The sequence below is a fragment of the Dendrobates tinctorius genome, unplaced genomic scaffold, assembly GCF_039654945.1.
Source record: "Dendrobates tinctorius isolate UK_male_01 unplaced genomic scaffold, ASM3965494v1 ptg000424l, whole genome shotgun sequence".
NCBI classification, from domain to species: domain Eukaryota; kingdom Metazoa; phylum Chordata; class Amphibia; order Anura; family Dendrobatidae; genus Dendrobates; species Dendrobates tinctorius.
In genome coordinates, this window is record NW_027362088.1 from 727,236 (window position 1) to 739,470 (window position 12,235).

A 12,235-nucleotide genomic window follows, 5' to 3' on the forward strand; every position below is an offset into this window, starting at 1 on the left:
CACGGCATGAACGGTGGGACCTGGGATTTCTCATGGGTGAAGGGAAGGTTACCATTGCCATGACATGTATGGTGGGACCTGGGATTTCTCATGGGTGAAGGGAAGGTTACCATCGCCACAGCATGTACGGTGGGACCTGGGATTTCTCATGGGTGAAGGGAAGGTTACCATCGCCATGACATGTATGGTGGGACCTGGGATTTCTCATGGGTGAAGGGAAGGTTACCATCGCCACAGCATGTACGGTGGGGGCTGGGATTTCTTATCGGCACAGTCGCTGGATGTCCGCATTCTGTAGCCGCGCCACAGCTTTATGGTGAGCTCCTGACCATTAATTTAGTGCTTAGTGTTACAATATTTTAATGACACAGCAACAATATATATACATTTATACAATTCAAATATATGAGAACTCATTGTTCCGGCCTCTGAACTACTTTCTCTCAGGATCGGGATCAGTAATAAGGCACATTCTCCTACAACTTGGGCCCTGTAATCACTGCATCTCTCCGGAGGGGACGCTGTAGTGTGAGGCATGATCATCTTGGGTCCATACCTTAGTATTAGAGGAGATGATGGATGATGTATGTGGTGGGCTAATGCTATGTGAAGGCTTTGTCAGCCATGTCCTGGAATAGACTGTCTTGAGGACATACTGGTCAGGGACCTAGCAGACAGCGGTGGAGCTGGGGCTGTTACTATGTATTACACAATGAGGGCTCTCATAGACAGCCGTACAGCAGTGTAATGGTGGATGGTATGAGGTCTGCTCCACGTAGAGCCACACCACCGCTCACTGAATGACAGAGGCTTGGTATTGGGGTTTCCTCACATTTCATCTCCACCTCCGAGGCTGTCAAGTTCTGTGCTGGCCTTCACCTCCTGCTCCAGCAGAGAGGGGTTTCTTCTGCGGAAGGCATGAGAGATTTCATCAAATGACTTCCCCCGAGTTTCCGGCACCCGGAAATAAGTGAATATGAGGAATCCCAGCAGCAGCAAAGCAAAAAGCAGGAACACATAGGGTCCGCAGACGTCCTGAAATGAGAAAACGCGCAGTATCATGATATGATGAGATATTGAAGCAAGTCTTCTGGCATGACATCATCCTCTTCCATCATCACTCACCGCTACATAGGGAAAGCCCATCCCAATAATGAAGTTGGAGGTCCAGTTTGTGCAGCCTGCAATGGCCATGGCGGCGGGCCGAGGACCTTGGCTGAACAGTTCTGCCACAATAAACCAAGGAATTGGACCAGGCCCGATCTCAAAGAATGCCACAAATCCAAAAATTGCTGCCATGCTGAGTGCGCTTATGGCCGGCATGGTGTCCTGGGGACAGAAGATACTGTTAATCATAGGATTTCCTGACCACAATCCCCCCCCATAAGTGTTTATGAAGTGACCACAAGGGGCCCCCTCAATTCAGGCCCCATGATGAGGTTTTATATCTGATGCAGCTGAGACTGATAAGAGGCAGCTGAAAATAGAGCCAAGGTCTGAAGAAAGCTGATGTCACCGGAAGAGAACAGGGGTGTGTCACCAGCAGGTCACAGAGGTGAGTCGCTAGCAGATAACGGGTGTGTCACCAGCAGGTCACAAGAGAGTGCAGTCAGCATGTCACAGGGGTGTGTCACCAGCAGGTCACAGCTGTGTGTCGTCAGCAGATCACAAGAGTGTCATCAGCAGGCCACAGGGGTGTGTCATCAGCAGATCACAAGAGTGTGTCATCAGCAGGTCACAGAGGTGAGTCACCAGAAGATAACGGGTGTGTCGCTAGCAGGTCACGGGTGTGTCACCAGCAGGTCACAGGGGTGTGTCATCAGCAGATCACAAGAGTGTGTCATCAGCAGGTCACAGAGGTGAGTCACCAGAAGATAACGGGTGTGTCGCTAGCAGGTCACAGGGGTGCGTCACCAGAAGATAACGGGTGTGTCGCTAGCAGGTCACGGGTGTGTCACCAGCAGGTCACAGGGGTGAGTCGCTAGCAGGTAATGGGTGTGTCGCCAGCAGGTCACAGGCATGTGTCGCCAGCAGGTCACAGGAGTGTGTCACCAGCAGGTCAGAAGCGGAGTTCTCATCTAGGCCCATGGTAAGAGAGGAGGTTTTATTGTAGCTGTATAATACAACGTACCCCACCAATGTCCAGACTGGTCAGGCCTGTCTCACCTGTAACACCATGGCCACCGTCATTAGTACTGCACAAGAGATCATCCCAGCGAGACCCACAAGGTGCAGGGTCCGCCGTCCGGCCCTCTCAACCAAGAAGAGCTGTGAAGGAAATGGAAAAGTTCTGATAACACTACCTGAAGATACAGAGAGGATTACTCTAAAATTAGAAGAGCATAAATCAAAATAATCAAAATGGAGGAAAGGAAGGGAGCAAGCTCACTCGCACCCAATGTATGGTGGGATGGGGGGATCTCCATCAATGGTCTTACCTCTGTACTGTATATGGTGCAATGCAGTGGCTTTCATAACAGTGCGGTAATGAGGCAGTGACCCAGGTTAGTTCAACTGAAACGTCTTTATTTTGGCAACTTACAAAAATACCTAAATCGTTATCCTACTGTTCGTAGGCGGATTGTCCGTAACAGTCGGTTTCAATGTTGCAGTGGGCATCTGCACCACTGTATCACTCGTGGGTACGTCAATGGCTTTGCTTTCTCGGGCTCTGGCTTGTGTTCTGTCTCACACAGACCTGTCCCGCACAGAGCTCCTTATCTGATGTTTGCAAAACAAACACTGACACACCCAACCTCAACTGAAAGTTTAAATGGGAATCGTGGACATGGGCCACTCCCAAGACCCGGAGTGAAGGGAGAGATCTGCCCCTCTACCATCCAACAGATCTCTCCAAAAATAAAAGCCCATGTCTTGTTTTCTTAAATCTGACTTAGGGCTCTTTCACATGTCCTGATATTTACGGTACTGGAAAAAAAACAATACCGGAGATATCCTTGTCTGTGTGTTCAATATGTGTGCCGCATCAGTATAACAAGTACCTGCACCTGAGATGTAGCGGTACTCTTCGAACTGTTCCCTGGGCTCCGGGTGCTGAAGACAGCTCACATCACTGTCCCCTGCTCACGTTGCAATCACCACTAGCAGGGTAGAATGTTAAGAGTTGTGTTCAACTGATAACTGTGAGAGCAGGCGGCATCTGATGGGATTATTCATCAACTGGCACCTGCGCTATAAATAAATAAAAATAAAGATGTGAGTTGCCCTGTAATTTTGATAACCAGCCAGGCAAAACTGAAAGCTGCGGGCTGCAACCCTTAGCTGCCAACTTCAGCAAGTCTGGTTATTAAGAATAGAGGAGTTCCCACGCCATATTTTTTTATTTATTTAAATAATTAAAAAACGGCGTGGGTTCCCCCCCCCTATTTTTGATAACCAGCCAAGCTGAAGGAGACAGCTGGGGGCTGGTATTCTAAGGTTGGTAAGGAGCCGTGGATATTGGCCCCCACCAGCCTGCAGCCACCCTGAAAAGGCACATCTATTAGATGTGCCAATTCTGGCACTTTGCCCAGCTCTTCCCACTTGCCCTGTAGCGGTGGCAAGTGGGGTATTATTTGTGGGGTTGATATCACCTTTGTATTATCAAATGACATCAAGCCCACAGATTAGTAATGGAGAGGTGTCTATAAGACACCTATCTATTACTAGTCTTATAGTTGTATGGTAAATAAAGACACAGCCAGAATAAAGTCCTTTATTAGAAATAAAACAATACTCGCCTAAACGCCTAATTCCACAGGAGCCCTCATTCTCTTGTAATAAAACCAAAATAAAAGACATCAATATCCCTCACTTGTCCATCGTTCTGTCCCACACTCTAATCCATGTCTGGGAATTAATAGTTTTTAACCTGGACGGTGCCAAGATGTGACCGTTTAGGCTGAGAACATCAGATGAATGAACTGTTGCGAGCGCAGCGTCAGTGACCATCGGTGACGTCATTGGAAATACTGCCAGTCACTGAGGTTACGTTTCCAGCCAGGCTGAACTGCGGTGACCTCAGCATTGTGAGAAAACGTCAGTGAGTTCAATGCAGTTCACTGTGAAAAATTTCTCATGGTGAAATCACTGAAGTTTTCTCAAGGTGCTGAGGTCAAGGTCTTACGGCGAACTCACTGACTTTTTCTCACAGTGCTGAGATCCCCACAGTTCAGGGGCCCAGCTGGGAACGAGCCTCAGTGACCAGCAGTAACTTCGATGATGTCTCCGCTAGTCACTGAGGCTGCACTCGCAGCAGCTTATTCACCAGTGATTCTCAGCCTGTCACATCTTGGCACTGTCCAGGTTGAAAACTATCCAGATGAGGGATATTATTATTTTTTATTTTTTTTTTAAATAAAAAAGTAAAACTGTTTTGTTTTATTTCTAATAAACAACTTTATTCTCTTACTGTGTCTTTATTTACCATATAACTATAGGATTAGTAATGGATAGGTAGGTGTCTTATAGACGCTTCTCAATTACTAAGTTGTGGGTTGATGTCACCAGACAATACAGAGGTGACATCAACCCCACAAATATTATTACCCCACTAGCCACCGCTACAGAACTGGCGCATCTAAAAAGCGCTTTTTGTGTGTCTGCGGGCTGCTATTTTTAAGCTGGGTGGGCAATATCCATGGCCCCTTACCAGTCTGAGAATACCAGCCCCCAGCTGTCTACTTTAACTTTGTTGATTGTCAAAAATTGGGGGGGACCCCTCTATTCTTGATAACCAGCCTTGGTGAAGCTGACAGCTGAGGGTTTCAGTCCCCAGCTGTGAGGTTTTTCCTGGCTGTTATCAAAAATACAGGCAAACTCAACTTCAATTTTTTTTTAATTTATTTATAGCAGGGGCACCAGCTGATGAATACTCCCATCAGCCGCCGCCTGCAATCGCTGTTATTAATGGCAGCAGGTGTAGGCTGATGGGAGTAGTAGCCTGCTCTCACTGTTAACAGTTAAATACAACTCTCAACAATGTCTCCTGTTATCGCTGACCGCTGCACAAGCAGGAGACAGTGATGTGAGCTGTCTAAAGCACCTGGCACCAGGGAACTGCGTGATCAGTCCCAGGCGCCTATACGTGTCACACAGACAACACATGGACGTCATGTGTTTGTAATCTGTGTGCGCGTGTGTGGGATGTTTTGCTGCCTGTGCTGCTGTTAAAAAACGGACATGTCAGCGTGTTTTGCCCATGGATACACGGTCCGTGGAAACACACTGAGGTGCACAGACCCATTCATTGACTTGAGTAAGTGTCTCCAGTATGTTTGAAAACTGTCTCCACACATACCAGACACTCTAACCTCTGAAATCCACTCTCTTGTATTCTGCACTGTACCCACAGACTCTCCAGCAGGCTCGGTCTACTTCAGTGCATGTCCTGGGGAACACTGCTATGATTAGGTAACGGGAGGAGGACCACAGGGAATAGCCTAGGCAACCAGATAACCAGAGAGGCTGTTAGCTAACGGATTACAGACCCCTAAACTGACAACACAACTAGAATTAGCTGTGTGACGTACCTACGATGTCCTAGACGCCTCGGCACAGCCAAAGAATTAACTAAGCCTAAAGCAAGAAAGTGGAAAGCTAAACTGCCCCGGATTAGAACCAAAGGAATAGATAGCCCCCGAACATATACTGACAGTGAGACAAGATGAAGGCACAAAACACAGGCAGAGAACAGACTGAGCAAATGATGGGGCCCAAACTATCTAGATAAAACAGGACAGGAAACGATACTGTCTGCAATCACGCAAAAAACCCTAAGAAAAAATCCAACACGTCTGATATACAAAACTACTGAGGCCACACAACCTCTCCCCCACTAGATCAGAACTCTGGTGTGAACTGGTTACTAAAAAGACTAACATACGCTGTGGCATATGGAACAGAGTCCAGCGCAGGTCCCAACAGGGAACCAGGCTGAACTCACACCAGCTAAGCAAAAATCAGAGACAAGTAAAAATGGATCCAATGCAAAAAAGGAGCAGGAGACAAGCAGACTTCAAAATGTGCTCGGGAAGCAAACCAAATCACCGGCAAGAGCTGAGGGAAGGTTGTTCACTTAAATTTCCCCAGTCTGTAAGGCTAGTTTCACACTAGCGTATCTACATGCAGCGCAGGGCGCCACTAAGCCCCGCCCCCTGCCGCGCCACCTCCGGTCATCTCCTCCCTACTATCGCACAGCGCTACATGCGATCTGCGCACCCTATCTTTAGCATAAGGTGCGCTGACCATGTGCTGACCGTGCGCTAGTAGGATTTTTGCGTGCGCTGCGCACTTTTGAAGGTGCGTCGAGCGCACCAAAATGCAACATGCTGCGTTCGGCGCACATCGGCGCACCTTCGAAAGTGCTCAGCGCATGCAAAAATCCTACTAGCACACGGTCAGCGCACGGTCTGCGCACCCTATGCTAAAGATAGGGTGCGCAGATCGCATGCAGCGCTGTGCGATAGTAGGGAGGAGATGACCGGAGGGGGCGGGCAGGGGGCGGGGCTTAGTGGCGCCGTGCGCTGCGTGTAGATACGCTAGTGTGAAACTAGCCTAACATCTGACCTCCAATCATCCTGCTCAGGTGATTGACTTCTGTCAGCTAGACCAGCTCCATTACCCGCAGGAACCACCAGAGGGAGCCCAAACTCAGAAGCCAGGTCAAAAGTGTTCACAACAGAACACATAACAACCCTTGTATATTACTCCCCTCACTGCCTCACAATAGTGTGTGCAGAACTGGGACCTGTTTACACCAGAACATGGAAATTATAATGTCCGAGCTTACAGATAATGATGAGGATACCTTCAAAGAACTGATATAGTCATCATCCATGTCTGACCATGAAAAGACGCTCGTGTCCAACTCACCGAAACGACAGTAAAAGCTGTGTTCACAATCCCTGCGCCGATGGTGGCGTAGATCGGCTGCTCAACCCCTGCCTTAGAGAAGATGTCCGTGGAGTAATAGAAGATCTGCAAGAGACAAAAAGTAAGGAGACAGCAGCACAACAGGCATTGCCAAGTGACTCACAATAACCTGTAGTATAGCTATCTTCTATCTGTATGACCCTGCAGGGGGCGACTCAGCGCTCTTCTATCTGTATCACCCTACAGGAGGCGGCTCATAGCTCTCTTCTATCTGTATCACCCTGCAGGGGACGGCTCATAGCTCTCTTCTATCTATATCACCCTGCAGGGGACGGCTCATAGCTCTCTTCCATCTGTATCACCCTGCAGGGGACGGCTCATAGCTCTCTTCCATCTGTATCACCCTGCAGGGGACGGCTCATAGCTCTCTTCTATCTATATCACCCTGCAGGGGACGGCTCATAGCTCTCTTCCATCTGTATCACCCTGCAGGGGACGGCTCATAGCTCTCTTCCATCTGTATCACTCTGCAGGGGACGACTCATAGCTCTCTTCTATCTGTATCACCTGCAGGGGATGGCTCATAGCTCTCTTCTATCTGTATCACCCTGCAGGGGACGGCTCATAGCTCTCTTCTATCTGTATCACCCTGCAGGGGATGGCTCATAGCTCTCTTCTATATCTATCACTCTGCAGGGGACGGCTCATAGCTCTATTCTACCTGTATCACCCTGCAGGGGACGGCTCATAGCTCTCTTCTATCTGAATCACCCTGCAGGAAGCGACTCAGCGCTCTTCTATCTGTATCACCCTGCAGGGGACGACTCATAGCTCTCTTCTATCTGTATCACCCTGCAGGGGACTGCTCATAGCTCTCTTCTATCTGTATCACCCTGCAGGGGACGGCTCATAGCTCTCTTCTATCTGAATCACCCTGCAGGAAGCGACTCAGCGCTCTTCTATCTGTATCACCCTGCAGGGGACGACTCATAGCTCTCTTCTATCTGTATCACTCTGCAGGGGACTGCTCATAGCTCTCTTCTATCTGTATCACCCTGCAGGGGGCGGCTCATAGCTCTCTTCTATCTGTATCACCCTGCAGGGGACGACTCATAGCTCTCTTCTATCTGTATCACTCTGCAGGGGACGGCTCATAGCTCTCTTCTATCTGTATCACCCTGCAGGGGACGGCTCATAGCTCTCTTCTATCTGTATCACCCTGCAGGGGACGGCCCATAGCTCTCTTCTATCTGTATCACCTGCAGGGGATGGCTCATAGCTCTCTTCTATCTGTATCACCCTACAGGAGGCGGCTCATAGCTCTCTTCTATCTGTATCACTCTGCAGGGGACGGCTCATAGCTCTCTTCTATCTGTATCACCTGCAGGGGACGGCTCATAGCTCTCTTCTATCTGTATCACCTGCAGGGGATGGCTCATAGCTCTCTTCTATCTGTATCACCCTACAGGAGGCGGCTCATAGCTCTCTTCTATCTGTATCACTCTGCAGGGGATGCTCATAGCTCTCTTCTATCTGTATCACCCTGCAGGGGACGGCTCATAGCTCTCTTCCATCTGTATCACCTGCAGGGGACGGCTCATAGCTCTCTTCTATCTGTATCACCTGCAGGGGATGGCTCATAGCTCTCTTCTATCTGTATCACCCTACAGGAGGCGGCTCATAGCTCTCTTCTATCTGTATCACTCTGCAGGGGATGCTCATAGCTCTCTTCTATCTGTATCACCCTGCAGGGGGCGGCTCATAGCTCTCTTCTATCTGTATCACTCTGCAGGGGCGGCTCATAGCTCTCTTCTATCTGTATCACCCTGCAGGGGCGGCTCATAGCTCTCTTCTATCTGTATCACTCTGCAGGGGACGTCTCATTGCTCTCTTCTATCTGTATCACCCTGCAGGAGGCAACTCATAGCTGTCTTCTATCTGTATCACCCTGCAGGGGACGGCTCATAGCTCTCTTCTATCTGTATCACCCTGCAGGAGGCGGCTCATAGCACTCTTCTATCTGTATCACCCTGCAGGAAGCGACTCAACGCTCTTCTATCTCTATCACCCTGCAGGAGGCGACTCATAGCTCTCTTCTATCTGTATCACCCTGCAGGGGACGGCTCATAGCTCTCTTCTATCTGTATCACCCTGCAGGAAGCGACTCAACGCTCTTCTATCTCTATCACCCTACAGGAAGCGACTCAACGCTCTTCTATCTCTATCACCCTGCAGGAGGCGACTCATAGCTTTCTTCTATCTATATCACCCTGCAGGGGACGGCTCATAGCTCTCTTCTATCTGTATCACCCTGCAGGAAGCGACTCAACGCTCTTCTATCTCTATCACACTGCAGGAGGTGACTCATAGCTTTCTTCTATCTATATCACCCTGCAGGGGACGGCTCATAGCTCTCTTCTATCTGTATCACCCTGTAGGGGACGGCTCATAGCTCTCTTCTATCTGTATCACCCTGCAGGGGACGGCTCATAGCTCTCTTCTATCTGTATCACCCTGCAGGGGACGGCTCATAGCTCTCTTCTATCTGTATCACCCTGCAGGGGACGGCCCATAGCTCTCTTCTATCTCTATGACTCTGCAGGGGACGGCTCATAGCTCTCTTCTATCTGTATCACCCTGCAGGGGATGGCGCATAGCTCTCTTCTATCTCTATGACTCTGCAGGGGATGGCTCATATCTCTCTTCTATCTGTATCACCCTGCAGGGGACGGCTCATAGCTCTCTTCTATCTCTATGACTCTGCAGGGGACGGCTCATAGCTCTCTTCTATCTGTATCACCCTGCAGGGGACGGCTCATAGCTCTCTTCTATCTGTATCACCCTGCAGGGGGCAGCTCATAGCTCTCTCCTATCTATATCACCCTGCAGGAGGCAACTCACCGCTCTTCTATCTCAATCACTCTGCAGGGGACAGCTCATAGCTCTCTTCTATCTGTATCACCCTGCAGGAGGCAACTCATAGCTCTCTTCTATCTGTATCACCCTGCAGGGGACGGCTCATAGCTTTCTTCTATCTGTATCACTCTGCAGGGGATGGCTCATAGCTTTCTTCTATCTGTATTACCCTGCAGGGGACGGCTCATTGCTCTCTTCTATCTGTATCACCCTGCAGGGGGCGGCTCATAGCTCTCTTCTAGCTGTATCACCCTGCAGGGGATGGCTCATAGCTCTCTTCTATCTGTATCACCTGCAGGGGACGGCTCATAGCTCTCTTCAATCTGTATCACTCTGCTGGGGATGGCTCATAGCTCTCTTCTATCTGTATCACCCTGCAGGGGACGGCTCATAGCTTTCTTCTATCTGTATTACCCTGCAGGGGACGGCTCATTGCTCTCTTCTATCTGTATCACCCTGCAGGGGGCGGCTCATAGCTCTCTTCTCTCTGTATCACCCTGCAGGGGACGGCTCATAGCTGTCTTCTATCTGTATCACCCTGCAGGGGACGGCTCATAGCTCTCTTCTATCTGTATCACCCTGCAGGAGGCAACTCATAGCTGTCTTCTATCTGTATCACCCTGCAGGGGACGGCTCATAGCTCTCTTCTATCTGTATCACCCTGCAGGGGACGGCTCATAGCTCTCTTCTATCTGAATCACCCTGCAGGAAGCGACTCAGCGCTCTTCTATATCTATCACTCTGCAGGGGACGGCTCATCGCTTTCTTCTATCTTTATCACCCTGCAGGGGACGGCTCATAGCTCTCTTCTGTCTGTATCACCCTGCAGGAGGCGGCTCATAGCTCTCTTCTATCTGTATCACTCTGCAGGGGACGGCTCATAGCTCTCTTTTATCTATATCACCCTGCAGGGGATGACTCATAGCTCTCTTCTATCTGTATCACCTGCAGGGGATGGCTCATAGCTCTCTTCTATCTGTATCACCTGCAGGGGATGGCTCATAGCTCTCTTCTATCTGTATCACCCTGCAGGGGATGGCTCATAGCTCTCTTCTATCTGTATCACTCTGCAGGGGATGGCTCATAGCTCTCTTCTATCTGTATCACCCTGCAGGGGGCGGCTCATAGCTCTCTTCTATCTGTATCACCCTGCAGGAGGCGGCTCATAGCTCTCTTCTATCTGTATCACTCTGCAGGGGAGGGCTCATAGCTCTCTTCTATCTATATCACCCTGCAGGGGACGGCTCATAGCTCTATTCTATCTGTATCACTCTGCAGGGGATGGCTCATAGCTCTCTTCTATCTGCATTACCCTGCAGGGGACGGCTCATTGCTCTCTTCTATCTGTATCACCCTGCAGGGGGCGGCTCATAGCTCTCTTCTATCTATATCACCCTGCAGGGGACGGTTCATAGCTCTCTTCTATCTGTATCACTCTGCAGGGGATGGCCCATAGCTCTCTTCTATCTGTATCACCCTGCAGGGGGCGGCTCATAGCTCTCTTCTATCTGTATCACCCTGCAGGGGACGGCTCATAGCTCTCTTCTATCTGTATCACTCTGCAGGGGATGGCTCATAGCTCTCTTCTATCTGTATCACTCTGCAGGGGACGGCTCATAACTCTCTTTTATATGTATCACCCTGCAGGGGCGGGGTCATAGCTCTCTTTTATATGTATCACCCTGCAGGGGATGGCTCATAGCTCTCTTCTATCTATATCACCCTGCAGGAGCAGGGTCATAGCTCTCTTCTATCTGTATCACCCTGCAGGGGGCAGCTCATAGCTCTCTTCTATCTATATCACCCTGCAGGGGCGGGGTCATAGCTCTCTATCTGTATCTCCCTGCAGGGGCAGGGTCATAGCTCTCTATCTGTATCGCCCTGCGGGGGCGGGGTCATAGCTCTCCATCTATCACTCTGCAGGGGCAGGGTCATAGCCCCTTATGTCTGTACCATTCTGCAGGGGCAGGGTCATAGCCCCTTCTGTCTGTATCACTCTACAGGGGCGGAGTCATAGCCCCCTTCTGTCTGTATCACTCTGCAGGGGCGGGGTCATAGCCCCCTTCTGTCTGTATCACTCTGCAGGGGCGGGGTCATAGCCCCCTTCTGTCTGTATCACTCTGCAGGGGCGGGGTCATAGCCCCCTTCTGTCTGTATCACTCTGCAGGGGCGTGGTAGACTTACTGCATTAATGCCAGACAACTGTTGGGAAAGTTGTAAGATTATGGCCACAATTATGGGTTGTCTGTATGTGCGGGAACGGAAGATCTGCAGAATGGAGACTTTTTGTTGTGTTTCCATCTGTCTTTTCTCTTCCTTCATTTCTGTAAGATCATCTGAGACATCCAAGAGGCCAGTGAGACGCCGTAAACCTGCGAGATGGGAAATTGGCAAACTAAGCATACAGGGAACCAGCTGTATGCTCCTGCCTATAGGATTAGCACAT

General features: G+C 49.8%; 1 protein-coding gene across 3 annotated transcripts in view; it reads right to left on the reverse strand.

Annotated features, from left to right (window-relative positions):
- Positions 1–343: 343 nt before the first annotated feature.
- Positions 344–12,235, reverse strand: part of SLC2A4 (solute carrier family 2 member 4) — a 199,817-nt gene continuing 187,925 nt past the window's right edge. For all 3 annotated transcript variants that reach the window (XM_073564069.1, XM_073564067.1, XM_073564070.1), the window contains 5 exons: positions 11,974–12,161; positions 6,874–6,978; positions 2,167–2,268; positions 1,126–1,329; positions 344–1,035 (listed from right to left, as the gene is read on the reverse strand). In XM_073564069.1, coding sequence (XP_073420170.1) covers positions 829–1,035; positions 1,126–1,329; positions 2,167–2,268; positions 6,874–6,978; positions 11,974–12,161 — 806 coding nt within the window. In that variant the 3' untranslated portion in view covers positions 344–828. The remainder of the gene's footprint in view (positions 1,036–1,125; positions 1,330–2,166; positions 2,269–6,873; positions 6,979–11,973; positions 12,162–12,235) is intronic.